Source organism: Palaemon carinicauda, chromosome 1, assembly GCF_036898095.1.
Source record: "Palaemon carinicauda isolate YSFRI2023 chromosome 1, ASM3689809v2, whole genome shotgun sequence".
In the NCBI taxonomy this organism is placed as follows: Eukaryota; Metazoa; Arthropoda; class Malacostraca; order Decapoda; family Palaemonidae; genus Palaemon; species Palaemon carinicauda.
Genome location: NC_090725.1, coordinates 305267197 through 305290122, shown reverse-complemented (window position 1 = coordinate 305290122; position 22926 = coordinate 305267197). Strand labels below are relative to the sequence as shown.

Genomic DNA, 22926 nt, shown 5'->3' with positions numbered 1-22926 from the left:
CAAACTATCAGAATATACTTCATTTAACAATATCTTTTTACCCCAACTTGTATCATAAATAAAACAAAAATAAGCTCTTATATTTTTATTTCTCAAATGAATATAACTATATGCCTTGGAACATATTCAAAAGAAAGAACCTCACTGTACTATGCAGTACAGATATACCTCGGTTTAGTAGTTTATAATTTCCATTGGTATACAAAATTTTAATTTTAATTCAATTTCCCACCTCTGTCCTAGGCTTAAAGACAAAAGAAAGTTGCTGTTATGTGACAGGCTGGTTGCATGGGCTTCCGACTGGTGCCACCTGTCATTACATAGATAGTGGTCATTATTAATTGTTTAATAGCTGTTCCTATTTGAAAGGAACCAGGGTAGTATAACTATGAAAAATATGAATTTTAAAAATTTGTATTTTTTATTTTGTGGCCAAGGTCCATTAATGATGTTACTTACTAACTTGTAAATGGTTTTAATAGATAAGAGAGTTGTCTTTCACCTTGACAAGAAAGTGTACTTATTGCTAATTAAGGGATTGTTTCTCTGAAACAGTTTTTGATTGTATTTGAAATATATGAGAAGTGAGTGCAAGTTCATTAAAAGCTAAGATTCTGTACCGTATTAACCCTTTTACCCCCAAAGGACGTACTGGTACGTTTCACAAAAGCCATCCCTTTACCCCCATGGACATACCGGTACGTCCTAGCAAAAAAATGCTATAAAATTTTTTTCTTTTCATATTTTTGATAATTTTTTGAGAAAATTCAGGCATTTTCCAAGAGAATGAGACCAACCTGACCTCTCTATGACAGAAATTAAGCCTGTTAGAGCAATTTAAAAAAAAGTATACTGCAAAATGTGATGGGATAAAAATAACCCCTTGGGGGTTAAGGGTTGGAAATTTCCAATTAGCCCGGGGGTAAAAGGGTTAAGCAGATCTGTTATATTCAAGTAGAACCAACCCTTCAGGTCAGCACTGTTGGAGTTAAGAATATTTATCCAGTATTGTGACTGAATATTAAATGTCGAAAATCTAAATTTCAGAAAATGTTCAAGACAGGAAACTCTGCGACTTAATCCTCTCAGATATGGAAGTGCAGTATCTGCGAGAGTCCATAGAGGAGCACTATTACTTTGAATTTGTAATCAGTGACATTCCTGTTAGAGACTTCATTGGCCATCTAGAGGAATCAGGTTTTGTACCTCATACTCATAAAGTATTCCTTTGGACCCATCAGCATTTCAACATTTACTATAATGAGGATAAAGTGAGTACTGTACCGTATTTTGATTACAACTTTATAGTTAATATATGTATATTAGCAGAAGAATGTCATAACAGGAAATAGCATAGTTATATTTTGTTGTTGTCTAAATTGGTAAATTGATCTGTTACACCACATTGGAACAATAATGATCACAGATACTATTCATATAACTACAATGACACATTGCTCATCCTTTAAACTGAAGATTTGCTTAGTGGTCGAGGAATGAATTGTAGCAAAGGACTCAGATGTGTATAGTTTGGAAAAATTCAAATTGATTTAAAGATTACGCATACAAACGCTTGTCCTTTGATAGGAGATATCATTAAGAGGGGGTAAGTCCCGCTAAACGCCTGGCTGGTTTAGGCTCCATGAATGTCAAAGCCTTTGGTCCTGTTCAGGAGTAAACAAAATTTTCCTAAATTAAATTCCCGTACTTATATGATCATCATGAAAGTTCCTGGCTGCCTTCCCACTTGTAGTTTCATGCTAATTCTTGGGGAATGAAGTTATTATTTTGGTAGACTGTATAGTGTGAGAATGGAATGTTATAAAATGTATTGCATATTTTATGGTTATGTATAACCATGCATTTCATTAGGTATTTTCTGTTTCAGATCATATATGTTAATGTTACCAGAGAACATTCACCGTTAAGCTTGGATGGTGTGGAGCCACCCTTAACTGTGAAACCGACTTATTCAGTCACATGGATACCAACACAGTAGGTTGCTTTTATACGAGTTTCATTTATTATTTGTTAGATGAAGGCTACTTTTACCTAACCTGAAATGATTTGTCAGTCAGATATCAAGATTCTTAAGGAGGGTTGTTTAAATACATAATTGAAAGTTTTCTTTGTATGCACGAAGACCAAACACTAATGTCTTAACCTGATGAGGACATTATCCCGTACAAATTTATATGCTGCTTAAGAAAGCCTATGATTTGTAATGACCAGTTGTTATTCCGGGAAAGCTATGAGCCACATCTATGACATACACATGTGAAAACTTTTTTAAAGGTACAGGAAAAATATTTACATTCTAAAGTTGGAGTAAATAGATTTGTTCCTGCATGTATACAAACCTTTTGTCTTTCAAAATAAAGGTGCGTGTTTAGCAGCTAATGAATTGTTAACAAGGTAGCTGATTAGTGGCAGGTAGTGCAAGGGGGAAACCCCAATCCTCTGCCTGTCACAGAATAGCCACTTTTATCTTTGGCTGCAATAGGTACAGACGTACTTTCGCTGCTTTCGATTATTGAATCTTTACTTGCATATCTTTGTGATAAGTATTTTTCTTGTGAGTGCTCTCACTTGTGAGTGGTAGTGCATCAAAAGGTAAGCATTTACTGAAGTGCATTTTGTTCCTGTTTTAATAAAAATCTTTGAAACCCAATGCGTTGTATACCATATGTTGTGAAGGGGTTACTGTGAGCAAGTCCTTACCTTTGGAGTGTTGTTCTTCTTCCCATCAGGAAAACTATAACCTCAGAATGTAATTCATTTCGCTTTTCAACTCCCTCATGAGAAAGTGAAAGTACCTCTTCCTAGTGAAAAAGTACTGAATTTGGATAAAGTTGCCCATAATAGTGCCTAACAGCAAAACTTATTCATATGGTGGGCATACATTGCTATGACATTACTATACTCCCTGAATTATGATCCCTGTGTAGTGTAGTTTCAGTGAGTGTTACAGGTGTCACTTTGAGACAAAACCCAGTGTAGTGGTTTTGTTTCAGTTGAGGAATTTCTTGTAGCTTCCTCGTTTGATGGAGTGTAGACATTATTGTTCACCCTTGACCGTGGTTTTTTGTGAAAGAAAGGAATAACGCTTGGTTAGGGAAAGGAGAGTTCACCCTCCCTCTTTCTCCTCCATTGCTTTCCTCAGGCATTTTTTCCTGAGCTAAAGACAACAAAGAAGATAGTCACATTTGAAGGCTTTTTGCTAAGAGTTCCTTGGGAATAATAGCGATCGCTCTTCTTATTTGGTAGGGAGTAACGGTACTTTTGGTTGGTTGGTTTTAGATTGGACACCCGTAAGTAAGATAAGCTTGTGAAAGAGTCAGGTCATATGAAAACACGAAGGATGGAGAGGATGATGTAGGGATGACAGCAGCATGACGACCGAGGCCGTAGTCCGAAGTTCAGTCGAGGGCGCCGCAAAGCCGACAAGGCCTCCCCAAACCCGGTTCCTCTTCTGTCCTAGAGAAATTGATTTTTTCCTATTGAAGGTTTGAAACAGAATAATGGTACTTTCCCATTAACTGGTACCTTGTAGCAAACCTACTTGGATCAAACATTTGTAGGCCAACGGAGGGTTGGAATGTATTTTCTTACCTATCTCACACCGATTGTGATATTGGGGACTGTTTTTTACCCTGGTGCATGCTCTGTTGAAGATCGTATAGCGGTTGTAAGCATGGAATTACTGGGGCTGTCGTTCGTGTTACCTCCTCAGCTCAATATGGAGATCTTGGGATCCTAGGATTAAGTTTTTTGAGTTGAAAAGACTCTTTCGAGGATGTCTCATATACTGTTCTTGATCAGGATGGAAATATTGCCATTTAGCTATGAATTCCTTTCTTTGCTGGTAATGAAAGAGGTGCCTCCCTTCTTCGAAAAAGAATTGTTTGGTGCCCTTGCATTATCCCAGGCTCTTTCCACTTTGGTTGAGAAAGCATGTCCTTACAGAAAGGATTACTATAGAGTAACTCCTGTATCTCAACCTTTTCTGGATCACGTTTTTAAAACTGGGCTTTTGCATCAAATTCAATCTTGTCAATGTTCATAAGAACTTCAAATAAAGAGTTACTGAGCAGGTTTGCCCTTGTCATGCAAGTATTCTGTGATCCAGCAGGGGCAACTTCAACTTCCAAACAGAACAGACAAATGTAGAAAAGGTGCCAATCATTAAGCTCCTTAGTCCCATTTTCTTCTGAAAGGGTTAACACCCATCTCCCTGTTAATTTGTACCTACCATAGCATCAAGCAAGATAGATGCTCCTCTGGCACCACTACATTATCTAATGTATAAGAATTTAAATTGATATTGCTATCATCCTGTTTGACTGGGGTTTGACCCATTTATGATAACTGAGTTTTTATGAATAAGTGATTTTAATGTACTGTACTGATAATTCTTTTTTGCATATACGGCACAAACCTATTACTTGTAATGGGATACACACACTTTCCATCCATGCTGTTAATCAATTCATGAACACTGGAGTAATATAAATGGTCATCTTGTAATTCTACAAGTAGGAGGGATAACATCATTTTAACTAGACTGTGTATTGGTCATACGCATGCAACTCACAATTATTTAATGATGAGTGGGGAAGGGAGACAGGCCCCTCTTTGTAATACCTTTTAAGTGACAATAGATATCAAGCATATTTTAGTTGGTTGTCCTGTTTTAATCTTCAGAGGACACATTTACTCCAGGACAAACCTTCAAGAGATATACTGGTGGAAAATTGTAATAGCCTCAACTTTAAAAAGTTTGTAGAGAGTATTGGTTTATGTCACAAGCTTTAATTAATTTTATTGATTTTTTATTAATTTTAATCCCTTATTTCGCATTTAGATGGCATTGTATGAAAGTTGTATGATTGGTTTTATAAGTTGAAATGATACCAAATGTTATGAGAGTACGGGTATGATTGATTAATTTGAATTACTAGCGCTGAATGGCTTTTGATGCCCCAATGCTTGGCTTAAGGCCTAAATTTTGTATTCAGTTCAATTCAATATAGAATGAAAGTCAAAACAAAAGCCCCCCAACTGGTGCCGTGGCAGTTGTGGGGACGTTCGTTATGAATTTGAATAGGTGCGATTGGAAATAATTTCATGGCAACCATCAATGGTGAAAATCTCATGCCATATACATGGTGATGATGGAGATATACCACCCATTTCTAAAAGCAAGTCATTTTCCAGTTGTTGAAGATTTTGTTTATAAAAAAAAACATAAGGCAAATTATGATTAAAATGTTTAAATATGGAAAATATGCTTTTGTTTTATATAAAAAAAATTCCATTAACACATAGTTGAGAATCTTCATTATCCAATGTAAGGCTTTGATGGAAGTTTTCTTGGAAACTACAATAGATTCCATAATATTTTCAAATTTTTATATCGAGAGATTTCTCAATGTCATTATTTCAGTGTGACAACTATATTCTCATTACAGTATTTAGTAAAAGTTCGTATTTCCTTTTATTAACATTGATAATTGCACTTATCCATATAAATGTATTCTAGAATCTCATTTGCTGACCGAGACCGGCTGATACAAGATAGCAGCTTCTTTCCTCGAAGCTTAGAAATTCACTGGTTGTCAATCATTAACTCCATGGTACTCGTTTTCCTTCTTATGGGCTTTGTGGTTATTATTCTGGTAAGTGAAGTTTTATCTTTAATCCCCTTTACAACATGAATGTGCTATACTGTACATGGCACTATAGGGATGAGGGTTCCAAATGTTAATTACTGTACCATGGATATTTAGCTTTGATATTTTCTCAAGAGAGCAAAGGTGGACAAGTTTAAATTTGATAAGGAATCTCTTGAAAAGAGTTATCATATACTGACTGGCTTTTATACCTTTTTAATCTACTGCACTGTTTTTAATCTAACCTATTTTACATTTTGACAGACACGGGTACTACGCAATGATTTTGCTCGCTACAATATTGACGAAGAGGGTCGAGAGGAAGTTGATAGTGACGAATATGGATGGAAGATAATCCATACTGATGTGTTTCGCTTTCCACAGCATAAAAGTCTCTTTTCATCAATCTTGGGTATGATTTTTAAAAGATTTTCTGTTGTCATAAAACTACAAAATTATTGTCTTTTTAAGCAGAGAGAAGCCAACCCGTAATAAGTAATATCTCATAAAATTCTATTATTCAAAACTTGAAGGAAACACCATGTCTGGAATTAATGACAAAACAAACAAGAAACCAATAATAAATAAAATCAATTAATTACTCTAGCTACATTCAGCAAGTTTGGAAAGACCAAACCCAGTTTACTGATTACATGAATATTCTTTTATCTATGGGACTGTTGAGATTAATATCTGAAAGCCTATTTCAATCTGTAGAGAGAGAAGTTACTTTTCAAGTTTTGTTGTTATTGTTACAAATTACTTAAACCAGACCTCTGAGTCAATTCTTAATTCTAGTAAAGTTCGCCAAAAGGATTTGTGCTTAGATAAAGGGGAAATTAGAAATTAAAGACGTTTGACAGGTAAGTAAGAATAGATTAAAGAAAATGAAGGAAAAGTAAAAGACAAAGAAGACCAATTGGGATTGAGGAATGCTGCAACATCAGATAAAAGATATTATAACATCTCTCTCTCTCTCTCTCTCTCTCTCTCTCTCTCTCTCTCTCTCTCTCAGACTTCAGTGTGCTTTTTCTCTATCATTAATAGAGTGAGTGCACCTTAACATATTGAGATTGTTCATGATTTAGTTAGATCAGAAGTCAAGCTCACATACAAACACTATTTCAATAAAAAGTTTGTAATGCATATTCAAAGCATACACATTTAACCTCAGGCATAGTGTTATAGATTTCAAGATAAAAATTAGAAATAATCTTAGAACCAGTTGGAGGATGATTGTATAAAGACTTGTTGGGAGGGAATTATTTCAGTTGGCTAAGAAATCAATTGAGCATTTAGTTAAGGTTAATTTTTTTTAAAGCTATAGGATACAGCCTTGTGTTGTTGTTCCTATGCAACATACAAACCAGCCCCTTTAAATTAGGGAGATTGATTCTCAAGAGCTGGAGAACGTCAATAGAATTTGTTACTAAGTGGTTAACTAGCTGACAAAAGGTGTAGGTGAGGCAAACCAGCCCCGTTCCCAGCTAGAACAGCTCTTGTTTGATTCCGTCGCTAACAAGTACGTATGTTTAGTCAACATCTCGCCAAACTTTTTCATTTTCTTATTCTATTTCAGGAAGTGTTGGAATACTGTATAGCTATTAAGCGAGAAGTTCATACTTGCTAGGGAAAGGGTGGACGTTGCAACCTGTTTATGAGTAAACTGGCTGTAGATCCACACTCCCTCTGTAGGTCTTGTAGAGAGCATGGTTATTTGCTATCTTTCCCATTGCCGAGGGCAGATGAAAGAAGCAGGCTAAGCATTTGCTGGGATCTGTCTTAGCAACATCCAAAATGATTCTGAAAAGTCTTTTGCTATTTTGGTACTGCCCCTTGTTTGTGCTCGCAAGGTGTATGTATTAGGAGCAAGGAGCTCTTATATCTCCAGTGGTGGTCTTTTCAGGTATTAGTGTGGTGTGGAGTACCCCCAGTGTTCGCCGTCCCTTCGTAAGCTGGAAACTTTTCACCTGTATCTGTGCTGACTGCTGACAAGAAGTTTAACCTTAGGAAGTCTTGGGCTTCCTTAGATCTTTCAAGATGTCAAGATACCAGAGTATTTCAAATCAATCAATTAGATCTTTCAGGTAGGCCCTAGACTTTGTTGAGGGATCTTGTAGCTAAGGCTACTACTTACCTGGGTCCCCCAGTGCCAGTGACGCTAGTGGTGAAAGGTGTGGTGGCCCCCCCCCATGTCATGGACTCGGAGTGTTTGCTCCTTCAAGCCCAAGAGGTCTGTGAAGACCATTAGTGTGGATCCTGTGTTGGCGGCACTGTGAGGTGTTAAGTTCGAGGTTGGGCACAAGTCCTAGGTGCCTGTTACTCCAGTGCCCTAAGTTACCCCATTCCCTGACCCGGCCCATGTGTATCCCACTTCTTCCCCTTTGCCCATCACCCCGACCCTTGCACCTGGGGGTCTGGGGCCCATCTCACCTGCTCTCTCTCTATGTCTGTGGTTGTGCCTGCGGCCCAGGTTGTTTTGGTATCGCAGGGTTCTGTGAGTGTGCTTTCCCTTTCCTGTGACAGTGTGTCCCAGTGTTGTGGTGCCTGTTGGAGCAACCCATATACTTTCTCCTGCAGAGGTACGTTGTCATTTCTGGTTGCTTAGACCTCTACCTCTTTGCCTAAATAGCCTGGAATAAAATCCAGGAAGAGAGACACATGCACAGTGTTTTTCCTCTTTGACTCCCAACTCCCTATTATCCTATGTCCTCTAACTAAGATGAAGAAGAAAAAGAGGAAGAGGTCAAAGTCCAGCCATAGTCGTAAGGAGAGGGTTCCTTTTAATACCACCTCTCTTTCAAGAAGAGTGGAGAGCACCCAAGTGGCTTCTGATCCTGTGTCCCATAATCCCATCCACTAGCTGATAGAAGAGCTTCAGTAACCTCCATCATCCTTCCTTCCAGGAGGGTGGACTCCTGGTCCTCCCTATTCCATCGAGATCTCAATTGAGCTGGGTAAGAGGCTGGCACCACTTGAGGCTGTCATTGCACACTTTCATGTGATGGTAGACCAAGAGCAGGGGCTACCGTGGCCATCCCCCCCCACCCCCGATTCACAGAGGAAGGAGTGCATTGTACTCTGTCCGTCTCCACTGTTATATGTACCAAGCATTCTCCTCCTGTTGCCGTTGATCTTCTCAAGCCTTCGTCAGCCCATGATTACATACTGGGCTCTGTCCTTGGACAGAACAGGCTTATATGTGGGGAGGAGTATATTGTCCAGAGCATCCTGCCATACCCTTGGCCCTGGCTGTGTGCGAGGGAACTTGGGATCTGGGTGTCCCGGGGACCACTGTCTGGTGCCTACGGAGAAAGATTAACCTGCGTCGGAAAGTTTCTTTTTGAAGGCCCACGCTCTCATTTGTAAGTACAATGGCAAGGGGAGGCAACATTGGCGCCTCCTTCAGGGAGAACCTCGGTCATTGATCGGCACTTAGATGCTCCTCAAGGTTTGAGGCCCTCTTTGGAGCTACCATGGTCGTATCTTATTGATTTAGTCCTGAAACAAGTTTACGATCAGATCTGTGGATCTGAGAACTCGTAGTTGATAAAATAAGATACTACCCCCTCCACTCTCGAGGCAGTGAAGGTTCTATACACCAGAGATCGATATGTCAGCCCCTCTGCGGCCACTAATTTTTGGTGTCTTGAGTCAGCGGCCTTAGAGTTTTCTGTCTAGTCTTTTCTTCAGTTCCTGGCTCGACCAGTGGTCAAGAGCAGTAATGTACTTAGCAAAGACAATACAGCTGTTGATTCCGGAGTCTTTGGAGAAATACAAGAGTCGTGGGGTAATTTGGTTTTGAAGAGATGGGATGGTTTGCTGAACTTTTTGATCCAGCACACTTTCTTTCATGGGCTCTGGCCCCTCGAAGAAGACTGTGGCCAAACCTTCTGGTGCAGCCAATTCAGCAACGAAGAAATCTTGGATAGATCACATTTGTATGAGACTTGTGGGCCCTATGGCTTCTTTTGAAAGTTAATTTCTCTGGAATGGTGTCAAATGAGACCCCTGCCAATAAATCTGTCTGGATATGACCTGTCTGGTTCAATGGTGGAACTACCTCAATGTCTAATTAAGAGTATTATTGTGAAAGTGCTGATTTAAGATCTTTATCTTTGTCTCTTCTCAGATAAATCAGTCCTAAAATGAGGTGTAACCCCTGATGGTATTCATCCATCAGATCATTGGAGCCATTAGAAATAACTTGCATATAAACTGTCTGCAGTTACTAGCTATGTACATAGCTCTTATTCAGGTAGAATACCAAGTGGGTAGCCAAATCACAAGTTTATTTGGACAATACCATGGCCGTGTCCTTCTTCTGAAAGCATGAGGATACAAAGTCAGTGTCTATTTCTGGTAGCTATACAACTTCAGTGGACAGAAGAAAAGAATGTAAGGTTGTTACTTTAGTTTTTTCTAGGCAAGTTAAACATCGGGCCAATCAACTGAGCATGAATAACCAGGTTCACATGTTTTCGACAGGGTAACAAGCAAGGTAGATGTCTTCTACTCTCCCTTACCTGAACCAAGTTCATGGGCGATGGATGCAATGTTGCAAATTTTTCAATATTAATCTTACCCGATAATCATGTAGCTGTCAACTCCGTTGCCCGACAGAATTCTACGGAAGGGATACGCCAGCGATCGCTATACAAGAGGGGGGTGTACTCACCAGCGCCACCTGTGGCCAGGTACTGCAGTACTTCTTGTTGACACCACCTCAATTTTTCCTCTGTCGTGCCTCCGGCTAGACCTACATGGATACGCTGTTGATTCTGGAGTTTTTGCTCACGATTTGGTGATGTATTTGCTCTAGATTTTAGCTTTCGCTATTCAGGAAGTTTTATTATTAGCTTAGCTAGCTTTTGGAATTAATTTGATTAATTATGGTGACGAAGAGAGTATGAACTCTCTTTCACTTTTAAATGGCCGACCCTTCCCTTAGACGGAAGTGTTGGTGTCTAAGAGAGTATAGACTCTCTTTCTTAATTTTGCTTAACAAAAGTTATAGATTTATTTTATATCTCTCCGCCTTTTATAGGCCTCTTCGATTAACTTCCTTTTTTATAAACTTATTAAAATTAATTTTTATATTTGTTTATATTCGACCTTTCCTAATAGTAGGCGGTCTTTTCTTGTACCGAAGTTAATTAACATTGAGCCCGTCATTTCGGTTTTACCTGTTAACATATTATGCTATTTTAATGTTTTTGAAAGAATTTCTTTGATAGTCTCGTACTGTTTTCAAAGTTGAACTAACGTTTTGTTTTGTCTCTGCAGTTGTTGACGTTCAGAACGTTCAACTTGCGCTGTATCGTTACGATAGAGAGAGAATTTTCACGGTGTCACGTTGCAGTAAGAGTAAACCGTTTCTAGCGTTTTGTTCATTCTTTCTTAGCTTAATGGTTTTAATTCTAATAAAGGAACTTTTCATTTGGGAAATCTTTCAGTTTTTTTCCTTTAACAATAATATGTTTTATCGATATATATGATTGGGCTCTTCTCTCAGGTTCTAAGTCAAGAGAGAGAGAGAGAGAGAGATAGAGACGGAGGGAGAGAGAGGAGGATAAACGTTTCGTTCAAGCGAGTAACGTTGTTATGGTTTTTGCTCTTCTCCCTAGTCTCTTTAGGGGAAGAAGGTAAACGTTTCTAGAGTTTTATTCTTGTTCTCAAGCTTTATGCGGTGAGAGATTTTAAACGTAGTTTATTTGATCTAGTGTTTAGTCTCTTTCCAGCCACTGAATTATTTATCTTTCATTAGATTTTTCTGTTACATTGTAATTCTGTTTTCGCAATTATTAACTTTTAAGGAAGGATAGAATTGCGTGTTTCAGGTACAAACCACTTAAAGTTTCGAGTTCAGTGAAATAAGTGCAAACAGAAAATCAAAAGTGATAAGTGATAAGCGCAAGTGTTACAGTGTTGCGTTCGAGGGTTCGTCTGTTCGTGCCAGTTGTTCGCCTAGTCTGGGACCTCTTACAAGCTCCCAAGCCCAGGGGAGAAGTAATGTCGAAGGACTTATGGGTTCAGCAGGCCTTGATCGACGAACAGACGTTTTTCCCTCCGTGGTTTCGGGTGTATCTACACACGTTGCCGACGTGATCACCCCACCCACACAAAGACGAGAGAGCCCTTTCTTTCCTCGTCTGCGGTAGAGGTTTCTCGCAGAAACCATGGACCAATCTTGCAGCTTTTAAGTGCAAGTCAGTCCCTTCCGCACAAGTCCAACTCCTAGGTGTAGCCATTAGCCCTGGGTCAGTTCGGACTTGCTGCAGTACGACAACTGCACACCTCCCAGAGAGGCAAGGTGGTATCGCAACAGGCAGTAGCTCCGTCTGTTGCCGCACCAGCTGTTTTAGACCCTCAGTCTCAACGGACAGTAGTTCCGTTTGTTGTTGTCTTTCTTAAACTCTAGTGGTCTTTGCTGCAGTCAATGCAGTCTCAGCTTGCGGTGTTGATGCAGGAGTTTCAGGGAGAGGAGGTTAATACACCTCCTCCTGCGAACGCTCCTCCTCCTCTGCGCAGTACAATCTGCCAGACGTATGAGGTTGAGGTTCCTCAGGCTACCTCCATGCGTGAGCTGCCGCGTTTTGGGGAGTTGCCAGTTACCAGCGTTGTGCAGCAACCTCCACCTTCCTTGAGGCAGGAATCTCTTACCACGCTACAACCTCCTCAACAATGGGGACAGGAGTCTTATGCCTTACAACCTCCTCTTCCTTTGAGGCAAGAGTTTCTTGCAGTAAGACCACCCTCGAGGCAGCAACCTCTTGAGGTACGACAACCTCTACCATCCTTGAGGCAGCCACCTCAGCTCTCGCAGCTACAACCTCAACTCTCGAGGCAAGCTCCTCAAGAACCTCAACTCGTGAGACAGGAGTCGCGTTCTGCGCAGCCGCCACCTCAACTCTCGCAGCTCACACCTCAAGAACCTCAACTCGTGAGTCAAGAGCCTCTCTCTGCGCAGCCACCTCAACCCTTGAGGCAAGCGCAACTCTTGAGGCAGGAATCTCATGCTTGAGTCAGCCACCTCAACGCATGCATCTGCCACTTTCTCCTCAGCTTGAGCCTCTTCCCATTCAACTTGAACCGCAGTCTATGCAGCTTGAGCCTCTCTCTGCGCAGCTACCCCCTCAACCCTTGAGGCAGACGCAACTCTTGAGGCAGGAACCTCACAGGATCAAACCATGAGGCAGGAGCCTCATGCTATGCGGCATCCTCCTCAACCCATGAGGCAGGAGCCTCATGCTCTGCGACATCCTATGGGCTCTCGTGGCATGGTTGGTTTCGACCTGGCCTTTCATTAGAAGGGGCTAGTGTTCGATCTCAAGTATGAGGTAGAAATTTATTTCTGTTTGAAAACGATGTTGTGTTGATATTTATCCATATTGACTCATTAGAGGTAATTTGAATGAATTACTACCAATTGTGTCACGTGGTGGCCCGGGGAAATCTGGTAAAACTCTCTGGTAAAGAGACTGATGTCTCACCAGGTAAATCCTCGGACAGCTAGATTAGTGTCAGGTTCAGATTTCTTTTAAGCAGCATGAGCCTCATCCCATGCAGCATGAGCCTCATCCCATGCAGCATGAGCCTCATCCCATGCAGCATCAGCACACGCCATACAGCATGCTCTACATACAGCATGCTCTGCATACAGCATGCTCTGCATACCTTACCGCATGCTTCTCAGTCACACATCTTTGGTTGTTGCCAACTCACTAGACTGTCAAGCAGTTTCATAACGTTGCCTTCTAGTCTGCTGCTTTTGCACCAGTGAAACCCTCACTGAGAGAACTTAGCTTTTCTCGGATATGGTCCCTGTAGATGAGAAAGTGCTATTCTCCCTCCTTCTGATATTCCCTTGAGGACTCTGTCATTTGGAGAGGAGCCTTTAGCTGCGTAGCCTCCTATGGACTTTTATTTAAGCATAACATGCTTCCAGGGAAGGTAATGGTTCCACTTCAGTCGCTAACCCCGTCTGTTACCACACCTGCTCCCATAGACCTTGAGCTGTGTTGCAAGACATGCAGTCCAAGCTTAGTCCTTGTTAGAGGATTTTTTGTTTACGGAGTCAGTGTGTCACTGGGAAGACGTTCAACAACCAGCAGAAGTGACTTGTTGTGACGCAGTGCGGCAACCTCAGCAACCCGATAAGGAGTTGTCTGTACGACCCAGACAATCTAGACAGCTTCGGGTTGTCACTGTACTTCCTCGCTTCCCCATGGTTGACAGTTCACAGACTGTGCAGCAGTACCATGATCTTGTGTCCGGCTCCGTCAGACGACTGGCTTTTAAGAGCTCCCACAAGTCGTCGCTGTCTGGAGATTCTCAGATGGACTTTGGATCTGACCAAGGAACTGGGCCTCCTGGTCAATTTAGAGGAGTCCCAGCTCGTCCCATCCCAGACCATTGTCTACCTGGGTATGGATCTTCAGAGTCGAGCTTTTCGGGCTTTTCCGTCGGCCCCAAGGATCTTCCAAGCCCTAGAATGCATCCAGAGCATGCTGAGAAGGAACCGATGCTCAGTCAGGTAGTGGATGAGTCTAACAGGGACACTTTCATCGCTGGCCCTGTTCATCGTGTTAGAGAGACTCCACCTCCGCCCCCTTCAGTATCATCTAGCTGCTCACTGGATAAAGGACATGACGCTAGAGACGGTCTCAGTTCCTGTTTCCGAAGAGAGGAGGTCTACTCTCGCGTGGTGTAAGAACAGCTTTCTTCTCAAGGAAGTCTACCTTTGGCTGTTCAGAAACCCGACCGCCGTCTCCTCTCGGACGCATCAGACACGGGCTGGGGTGCGACTTTGGACGGACAGGAATGCTCGGGAACATGGAATCAGGAGCAAAGGACACTTCACATCAATTGCAAGGAGTTGTTGGCGGTTCATCTGGCCTTGATAAACTTCAAGTCCCTCCAGCTTAACAAGTTGGTGGAGGTTGACTCTGACAACACCACAGCCTTGGCTTACATCTCCAAGCAGGGAGGGACTCGTTCATGGAAGTTGTTCTAGATCGCAAGGGACCTCCTCATCTGATCAAAAGATCGAAAGCTCACGCTGGTAACGAGGTTCATTCAGGGCGATATGAATGTCATGGCAGATCGCCTCAGCCGGAAGGGTCAGGCCATCCCCACAGAGTGGACCCTTCACAAGAATGTTTGCAGCAGACTTTGGGCCCTGTGGGGTCAGCCAACCATAGATCTGTTCGCTACCTCGATAACCTAGAAACTCCCGTTGTATTGTTCTCCGATTCCAGACCCAGCAGCAGTTCCCGTGGATGCTTTTCTGCTGGATTGGTCCCATCTCGGCCTGTATGCATTCCCGCCATTCAAGATTGTCAACAGGGTACTTCAGAAGTTCTCCTCTCGCAAAGGTACACGGCTGACGTTGGTTGGCTCCGCTCTGGCCCGCGAGAGAATGGTTCATAGAGGTACTGCATGGCTGGTCGACATTCCCAGGACTCTTCCTCTAGGAGTGAACCTTCTACGTCAACCTCACGTAAAGAAGGTACACGCAAACCTCCACGCTCTTCGTCTGACTGCCTTCAGACTTTCGAAAGACTCTCAAGAGCTAGGGGCTTTTCGAAGGAGGCAGCCAGAGCGATTGCCAGAGCAAGGAGAACATCCACTCTCAGAGTCTTTCAGTCTCAAGGGGAATTCTTCCGAAGCTGGTACAAGGCCAATGCAGTTTCCTCAACCAGTACCACTGTAACCCAGTTTGCTGACTTCCTGTTACATCTAAGGAACGTAAGATCCCTTTCAGCTCCTACGATCAAGGGTTACAGAATTATGTTGGCAGCGGTTTTCCGCCACAGAGGCTTGGATCTTTCCACCAACAAAGATCTACAGGACCTCCCTAGGTCTTTTGAGACCTCAAAGGAACTTCGGTTGTCCACTCCAGGCTGGAATCTAGACGTGGTCCTAAGGTTCCTTATGTCATCAAGATTTGAACCTCTCCAATCAGCCTCTTTTTAGGACCTCACATTAAAAACCCTTTTCCTCGTGTGCTTGACAACAGCTAAAAGAGTAAGTGAGATCCACGCCTTCAGCAGGATCATAGTTTTCACATCTGAAACGGCTACATGTTCCTTGCAGCTCGGTTTTTGCTAAACGAGCTTCCTTCACGTCCTTGGCCTAAGTCGTTCGAGATCCCAAGCCTGTCCAACTTGGTGGAGAATGAACTGGAGAGAGTACTTTGCCCAGTTAGAGCTCTTAGGTACTATCTAAAAAGGTCTTAACCTTTACGAGGACAATCAGAAGCCTTATGGTGTGCTATCAAGAAGCCTTCTTTTCCAAGGTCTAAGAACTCAGTTTCTTACTATTCAGGCTTCTGATTAGGGAAGCACATTCTCATCTGAAGGAAGAAGACCTTGCTTTGCTGAAGGTAAGGACACATGAAGTGAGAGCTGTGGCTACTTCAGTGGCCTTCAAACAGAACCGTTCTCTGCAGAGTGTTATGGATGCAGCCTATTGGAGAAGCAAGTCAGTGTTCGCATCATTCTATCTCAAAGATGTCCAGTCTCTTTACGAGTACTGCTACACCCTGGGACCATTCGTAGCAACGAATGGAGTAGTAGGCGGGGGCTCAGCCACTACATTCCCATAATCCCATAACCTTTTAACCTTTCTCTTGAATACTTTTTATGGGTTGTACGGTCGGCTAAGAAGCCTTCCACATCCTTGTTGATTTGGCGGGTGGTCAATTCTTTCTTGAGAAGCGCCGAGGTTAAAGGTTGTGATGAGGTCCTTTAGTATGGGTTGCAGCCCTTGATACTTCAGCACCTTAGAGTTGTTCAGCCTCCTAAGAGGAACGCTGCGCTCAGTAAGGAAGACGAACTTATTAAAGGCAGAGTAATGGTTCAAGTCGACTTCCTTACCAGGTACTTATAATTTCATTGTTATTTTGAATAACTGATATGAAATACGGGATACTTAGCTTCTTGATATACATGTACACTGGTTTTCACCCACCTCCCTGGGTGTGAATCAGCTACATGATTATTGGGTAAGATTAATATTGAAAAATGTTATTTTCATTAGTAAAATAAATTTTTGAATATACTTACCCGATAATTATGATTTAATTGACCCACCCTTCCTCCCCATGGAGAACCAGTGGACCGAGGAAAAATTGAGGTGGTGTCAACAAGAAGTACTGCAGTACCTGGCCACAGGTGGCTCTGGTGAGTACACCCCCCTCTTGTATAGCGATCGCTGGCGTATCCCTTCCGTAGAATTCTGTCGGGCAACGGAGTTGACAGCTACATGATTATCGGGTAAGTATATTCAAAAATTTATTTTACTAATGAAAATAACATTTTGAAGGGTTCAGATTTTCATTCCTTTCCTCCCATAGTAATGATTAGGACTTTTAACAAGTAATCCAGGGAATCTATGAACAAAAGTATCTCTCTTCTAGCCTCTATCTTGAGCCTATATACTGTACATCGGTCTCTTAGTCTGTAGTCATTACTGACAGCAGTACCAAATATTTTACCACTCGGCAAGATATCAAAAGACCAACGTCTCACTTATTTCATTCAAACTCTCAATGGAGCCACGTGGTGAGACTCCTCAGTATTTTGCGAGTGAGAGTGTTTTCAGTGCTCTTTAGATTGAATTTATTTTCTTTTTTTTTTCCATATCTCACTTAAGAGGCCACAACAGAACTCTAATATTGAACCTCTTATAATTTTCATTGGTAATATCTTTATAGCATAGCTAATATATGACATGAGTGCTGATTATTTAGCTGGTGTTGGTGAAGAAGTTATTGTGTACTCTACTGGTTTTTGTTAGTTTTACTATTGTTATTATTATTATTATTATTAAACAGGAAAGTATCATGTTCTCACTATAATAATATACAGTATACAGTGCAGTTCTTGAAATTTTTATATGAGAGAGATATGTGGGGATAATATAACCAGTTTAAAATTTTAACGTGCTGTACATTCTTTATTATTAGTATTATTACATCACTTCACATTCACTGCTGTAGTTTATTTTACATTTAAAAGTACAGTTACTTTTCACAAATGAATATTTACTAGAGAAAAAACATCTTTAGAGTGTATATCACCTACTAGCCGCAGAAGCCCTCAACCACGAGGCTTCGGAATGTAGTGACCGCAGATAAGAAAGTCTTACTGTATAAAGGAAATGAATATGGTGAAAGATTCATTGAAATTATAGACTTTGAACTATCTGTCAGGGGCTCAATGGGAGCTTAAGAAGAACAATGAATCCCAGATGTGTGCGTGCATGAGAACGAGACTCAAGTACTGTGGAGTGTCATTATCCAATATTTAAAATCTTTTTCCCACCATTCTAACCTTTTAATGGAGACTCACATTAGGTACCATCCACTTTAGTGCCAAATATCTTGTGTATTCCAACATTCTTATCTTAGTCCTGTCTATTACTGTAGACAAAAAACTGCTGTGTTGAGGACATTGGAAGACAAGAATTGTGGGATGTGAATTAGTGGTAGGGTTAGGGTATTTTGAAACAAACATATTTTTTTTAGTTTTGTATACTACTACATTAACCCTTGAAGTTTATGAGTTAGAAATTTTGGATAGATTAGTCATTAATGAGAATGAATCTCATATATAATTGTGCAACATCTGAATTCATCATAATCTATTGAGAATTTCTCTTCATAGGTGTTGGATGTCAGTTCTTGGCTGTTGCTGTCGGTATAATCGCCATGGCTTTGTGCGGGATGTTCAATGTTCATCGTCACGGCTCTATGAACAGTGCTGCTATCTTTCTGTATGCTTTGGCATCCGTCATTGCTGGGTATGTTTCGGCTTCAAATTACCGTATGATGGGTGGTACTAAGTGGGTGTCCAACATCAACAGCACTACTGTGTTATTTGCAGGTAAAGTTGTTACTAAATTCATATTTAGTTTAAATTTCATGAACTTAGTTGTGAAATGTAAACAAGTGTTTCTTAGTCGTTTCATTTCTCTTACATGTTTTGACAAAAGAAAATATTCATTGTAGGCTGATTCCAAATCATTGAATTACTTTCTTAATGCAGGCCCATTCTTCTTGATATGGAGTATTCAGAACACAGTTGCTTGGGCATATCACTCGACTCAGGCACTACCGATCACCACTATTATTCTCCTGTTCCTTGTTTGGATCTGTGGTAAGTGACATGTAATTTTGTTATTTTTGTGTTATTTGTCCATTTTGGTTTTTTCATACAAAAAGCTGTAATAAGTACGATACTGTACTGTATATCTTTGAGTGAATATCTAACTCAGCATATGAAAGTAGGTGTAGAGGATTAAGGTCTCTGAATAAAGTTTTTTTTATGTTGTAAAATTTTGAGGTAATATGATCCAAGTTTTATTTTAAAGAGTGTAAACTAAATAAAATGTTTACCGTTGGTATTGCTATTTATTAGATGAATATACAATTAAAAAGTATTTAGAAAAAAAATTCAATAAACCGTTGGTTTTATTTGTTGCCTTACCTTACATAAAGCCCGTGTTTTATGTAAGGTAAGGCAATCTAATACGAACGAACGAAACCTGTTGCCAACTGATTTCTCTAGAAGGTAATTTTCTATGCCCATATAGCATACAAAATTTTACTGCCCTTCAATCTGTAGGTGAGTTTGTTCGTATGCGACATGGAAACCCTTTTCCTTTAATTAGGGAGGTAGATTCAGTGCCCGTTACCCTGACCCTTGTGCCAGTAGGTCCAGATTCAGTTTCTCCTCCCTCTGTGTCTGTGGTTGTGCCTCTGAGTGGCCTTGTGAATGTGCCTACCCCTTCCCTTGTGACAGTGTGCCCTAGTGTACCAGTGTTGTGGCTCCTGTTGGAGCAGTCTGTGTGGGTATTCTCGTTGGAGACACTAGGCGGAAGGTACGTTCTTCTCAGCCTCTGAGTCGACGTCCATGGAGGCTTCAGCTTTGGTTTCTCCCCACACTGTTTCCTGGCTCAACCAGTGGTCAGGATCATTTATGTAACTTTGCAAAATTGACGAGGTTATCAACCCCTGAGGCTTTGGAAAAGTATGAGTGTCTTGTGCCGTCCGGTGGGAAGGTGGTCACTTCCTTGGCCACCCGGCAGCAATCTTCTGGGGTAACTGAATTTTAAAAAGGTGAGTTTTAAATATTTAACTTAGCCGGTGAATATATAATAGCTGCTACTCAGCGGCTCGACAGAAAACACACTCAAAAACTCGCGAGCGATCGCTATGAAGGTTGCGGGTGTGACCACCAGCGCCAACTATCGGCCAGATACCACTCTTGCATGTAAACAAACCCTTCAATTCTTCTCTGTCGACCTTGACGACAAGACGTATCATTACTCGCTGTAGAACCTGGAGTTTTTTCAACATATTTGGTGAAGTACTTCATTTTGGTTTGAGCTTTCGCAGTACAGGTGTTTTATCTTCAACTTAAATCTTGAACTCGTTTTTGGATAGATTTAATTTTTGATGACTTTGGATTGTTTTTTTGGACTTTCCTTGACTTTTAAATGGCCGACCCTTCCCTTAGTATGGAAGTGTGTTTAGGCTTTTAGCAATTATCTTATCACGTTATAAATTAATTATAGATTTTCCTCTATATATTTTATATCTCACCCGCCTTTATTAGGCGTCTTCGATTAGCTTTCCATTTATAATAAACATCAAGATAAATTTTTAATGATTTGTTTATATGCGACCTTTCCTGAGAGTAGGCGGTCCTAACTTGGAAACCGAAGTTAAACAACGTTGAGCCCTTTCAATCGTAAATAACTTTTACAGAGCTAATGATTTAAAACTTATTAAATGAATATTTTTTAGTAGATATTTTATGAAAGATTTTCTTTGAATAGTCTTCGTACTGTTTCAAAGATGAACTAACGTTTAGTTTATTTATGCTACGCAGTTTGCGCTCTATCGTTACGATAGAGAGAGAGAGTATCACGGTTTCACTTTGCAGAAAGAGTAAATCGATTCTGACGTTTTGTTCATTCTTCTTTCAAAGCTTAAATGTTTTAAATTCTATTTTAAAGGAACTTTTTAATTGAAAAACCTTTCAGTTTTTTCCTTTGGTCAAATAACCTGTTTTTTGATGAAACGTAAGTGGGCTCTTCTCTTCGGTGCGAAATCAAGAGAGAGAGAGATAGAGACGGAGGGAGAGAGAGGAGAGAGAACGTTCCGATCTTTATCTCGTCCCAAGCGAGTAACGTTGTTCTCGAGTTACTCTCGTCCCTAGTCTCTGTATGGGGAGAAAGGATAAAACGTTTTTAGTTTTTTATTCTCGTCCCAAGGCACTGTACGGTGAGAGATTGAAAACGTAGTTTTGAATGAACTAGTGTTTAGTCTCTTCCCCAGCCAATGATCTTTTTATCTTAAAATATGTTTACTGTTTTTTTGCTGGTATTAATGTGCTTACATTATACGACTGATTTCGCAATTATAACCTTTTGATGAGGGTAGAATTGCGTGCTTCAGGTAGAAATCCGTTTTATTCATACCTAATGAATTGTTAAAAAATTCGATTTCAGTGAAATAAGTGCGAAACAGAAAATCGTAGTGATAAAGTGATATTGCGCAAAGTGTTATCAGTGTTGCGACCGAGGGTTCGTCTGTTCGTGCCTGTCGTTCGCCTAGTCCGGGACCTCTTGCAAGCTCCCAAGCCCAGGGGAGAAGTAATGTCGTACGACTTATGGGTTCGAGAGGCCTTGATCAGCGAACAGACGTTCCCTCTATGGTATCAGGCGTATCTCACCAAGATCACCCCTACCATAAGACGAGAGAGACGATTTTCTCCTCGTCATCCGAAGGCTTTTCGCATAAGAAACCGTGGAACAAGGTTTCGGGGCCCTTTAAGCGAAAGTCAGTCCTTTCAGGACAGGTCCAGTGTCCTGGTTTTAACTATTAGGACAGCTCTGACCCTATGCAGTCATCGGAAGACTGCTCGCCGCCTAAACAAAAGCGTAACACAGACTCCGAGAGTCTTTTTGTAGGCAAGGTTTTGCAGTCACAGACGTTACCCTCGTCTCTTTCCGCAACCATTCCCGTTGATCCTAAATGGGTTGTACGGCAAGACATGCAGAATAAGCTTGCCTCCCTTATGGAAGACTATTCTGCCGATAAGTCCGTTGAGCCTAGCCGTTTATCTCATCGAGATCCTGGCCTTCAGCCACCCAAACGTTCCTTTGTGCGTCCTGTTGACGTTGGCATAGCCAAGTCACGTCAGTCAGGTTGTTTAGAACCACACTCGATGCGGTCTCGTGTGGATGTTCAGCCGCATTTGGACGTTAGGCCACTTGCTGATGCTCCTGTTGACGTTCAGGACGTTCGCCAACCATCGGAGTTGACTTGTTTTGACGCTGAGCGTCAACCTCCGCATTCTAGAGTTGTTTTGACTGCTCAGACTAGGCGGTCAAAGCAGTCTCGAGTGGACGCTGTGCGTCCTCACGCACCTGTTGTTGTTGACAGTTCACAGACTGTCAAGCAGTTACATGACGTTGCATCCTGGTCCGCTACTAATGCACCAGTGCGTGTGGACTCTGCTTGTAAAGCATTGCCACCACGGTAGGTCTCTCCCTTGCTTGAGACTCGGCTATTGTCGGACAAGGTTCCTTCAGATGAGGAAGTTGCTGTTCCCCCTCCTACTGATATTCCCTTGAGGACTCTGTCAGACGGAGAGGAGCCTAAAGCTGCCTAGCCCTCTATGGACTTTAAATAAATCATACTGATTTTTAAGGATCTTTGTCCGGATCTTTTTGTAACTGCTGCTCCTCGTTCGCCTAAACGTCAGAGTTTACACTAGGCCTAGCTACTTCGAAGCCGTTGTTTTATAAGCTAGTGCTCTCTCGCTTTTCTAAGAGAGCTTTACGTTTGCTAGGCGACTGGTTTATCACCAGGAGGAGTTTGGGGGAGACAGCCTTTGCTTTCCCTACTTTTAAGCTGGCTTATAGAGCGAGAGTCTGATATGACACGAGAGAAGTTCTCGGCTTGGGAGTTCCTGCCTCTGCCCAGATAGACTTCTCAAACCTCATAGACTCTCCCTGGCGCCTGGCCATGAGACGCTCCAAGATTTTATGGTCGACTTCAGAGCTATTTTCGAGCGTTTGAAGTTTTGCTGTACAATTATGTCATGCATAAACAAGGCTTTCAGGGATGGCTCCTATGATCTGACAGCCACGTTCTCTGCAGGAACAAGTCCCTCAGGGATGGCTCTAATGATCTGGCAGCCATGTTCACTGCAGGAGTACGTAAGAGGCAAGTGCG

At 41.5% G+C, this 22926-nt stretch overlaps 1 protein-coding gene across 1 annotated transcript in view; it reads left to right on the top strand.

Moving 5' to 3' along the window:
* The window catches only part of LOC137658537 (transmembrane 9 superfamily member 1-like), a 109856-nt gene that overhangs the window by 61102 nt on the left and 25828 nt on the right, over positions 1 to 22926 (top strand). The window contains exons 4-9 of the mRNA XM_068393385.1: positions 1048 to 1271; positions 1889 to 1995; positions 5543 to 5678; positions 5937 to 6084; positions 18344 to 18562; positions 18725 to 18835. Coding sequence (XP_068249486.1) covers positions 1048 to 1271; positions 1889 to 1995; positions 5543 to 5678; positions 5937 to 6084; positions 18344 to 18562; positions 18725 to 18835 — 945 coding nt within the window. The remainder of the gene's footprint in view (positions 1 to 1047; positions 1272 to 1888; positions 1996 to 5542; positions 5679 to 5936; positions 6085 to 18343; positions 18563 to 18724; positions 18836 to 22926) is intronic.